The sequence below is a fragment of the Acanthisitta chloris genome, unplaced genomic scaffold, assembly GCF_000695815.1.
Source record: "Acanthisitta chloris isolate BGI_N310 unplaced genomic scaffold, ASM69581v1 scaffold15373, whole genome shotgun sequence".
Classification (NCBI taxonomy): Eukaryota; Metazoa; Chordata; class Aves; order Passeriformes; family Acanthisittidae; genus Acanthisitta; species Acanthisitta chloris.
Window position 1 is genome coordinate 3,147 of NW_008663376.1, and position 1,327 is coordinate 4,473.

Sequence of the window (1,327 nt, forward strand, 5' to 3'; positions counted from 1 at the left end):
AGGACTGGGAAGTTTGCATGTGACTTCAAACCCCTTCTGGATTTCTTCTTCTTCTGCTTCTCCCACCACAAAAAGCCTTTTAAAATTCCCAAAAAAACCCTCATGGAAAGACATCAAGGTTCTTACTGGACAAACTCTGACGAACCATTGGCTTCCTTCCCTGTAAACTGCCATGGCTATTCCCTTGGTGAGGACTTCATCCACGTAGAAACTAACTGCATCTCCCACTTTTACTGGAACCACCTCCTCCACATCCACCTTTGCCTTCTGTTTCCCATAATCCTTATCCAAAGTGGGAAGAAACTGGATTTTGCTGAAGGGCAGGAAGATCCCACAGTTGGCTTTGCACTTGAAGTACTCAACGCTGTGGTAAGATCCATCACTTCTCCCTCTGTTTTCTCCCTCACCCTGAAAAACATTCCAAAAGCAAAGGATATCACAACCCACACAAACACCCTGGAAAAATCATCCCAACTTACCCTTCCTTACCTGTAATTCCACCCCAAAAAACACTGGAGCCAACACAGCCGAGGTGGATTGGTAGATACTCCCAACATAACGGATGATACCTGGGAAGAACTTCCTATCCACTTCCACCATCACATCCCGACCTGGCACGGCTTGGAGAGCTGCCTCAAGGCTCAGCCTTTCCAAGAAGAAATCCAACCTTTCCTGGTGGCTGCTGATGGCCAGGAGGAATCCTGCTGCCTCTTCCCGGATGGGCTGGAGCATCTCCATGTTGATGGTGATGGTGGAGTTGTCATCCAACATGAAAACCTTGAGGAAACAAGCTGAGGGTCCAGTGTCGGAGAAGCTCCGGAGGTAACTCCTCTCGCTGCAGCAGCACATATTCCCAGCTTGGAAGTATTTGCTTCCATAGGCACAGTCCTCAGTCAGGATGTAGTAGCAGTTTCCATCCGTTGCTGAAGGAAGGAGGTTGGTCATGGTTGTGTCCTTGGGTTGGGAGAAACATCAGAGTCACAGCCAGGAAGGGTCAGCACAGGATTCCCCAAGAATCCCAAGTTGGAAGAGTGTTGGACCCAACTCCATGCTCAAAGCTGTTGCTCAAACCTCACCTAGGTGAGTTTGGAGCATCTCCACTACCACAGATCCCAATGTTTCCCTGATCCCTTGTTCAACCACCCAAAGAGTGGTGAAAAATTCCATCTAGCCACTGGAGCATCTCCACCACCACAGATCCCAAAGTTTCCCTGATCCCTTGTTCAACCACCTGAAGAGTGGTGAAAAATTCCATCTAGCCAAACTTTCCCAGGTTTCTCCTCACCCTCTCATGAAGACTTGTTCCCTTCACCCATGGAAAGAATCC

The 1,327-nt window shown here is 48.7% G+C and overlaps 1 protein-coding gene across 1 annotated transcript in view; it reads right to left on the reverse strand.

Moving 5' to 3' along the window:
- Window positions 1-945, reverse strand: part of LOC103798699 (ubiquitin carboxyl-terminal hydrolase CYLD-like) — a gene marked incomplete at its 3' end in the record, with an annotated part of 4,056 nt that extends 3,111 nt beyond the window's left edge. The window contains exons 1-2 of the mRNA XM_009070980.1: window positions 490-945; window positions 127-408 (exon numbers count right to left, since the gene is read on the reverse strand). Coding sequence (XP_009069228.1) covers window positions 127-408; window positions 490-945 — 738 coding nt within the window. The remainder of the gene's footprint in view (window positions 1-126; window positions 409-489) is intronic.
- Window positions 946-1,327: the final 382 nt, after the last annotated feature.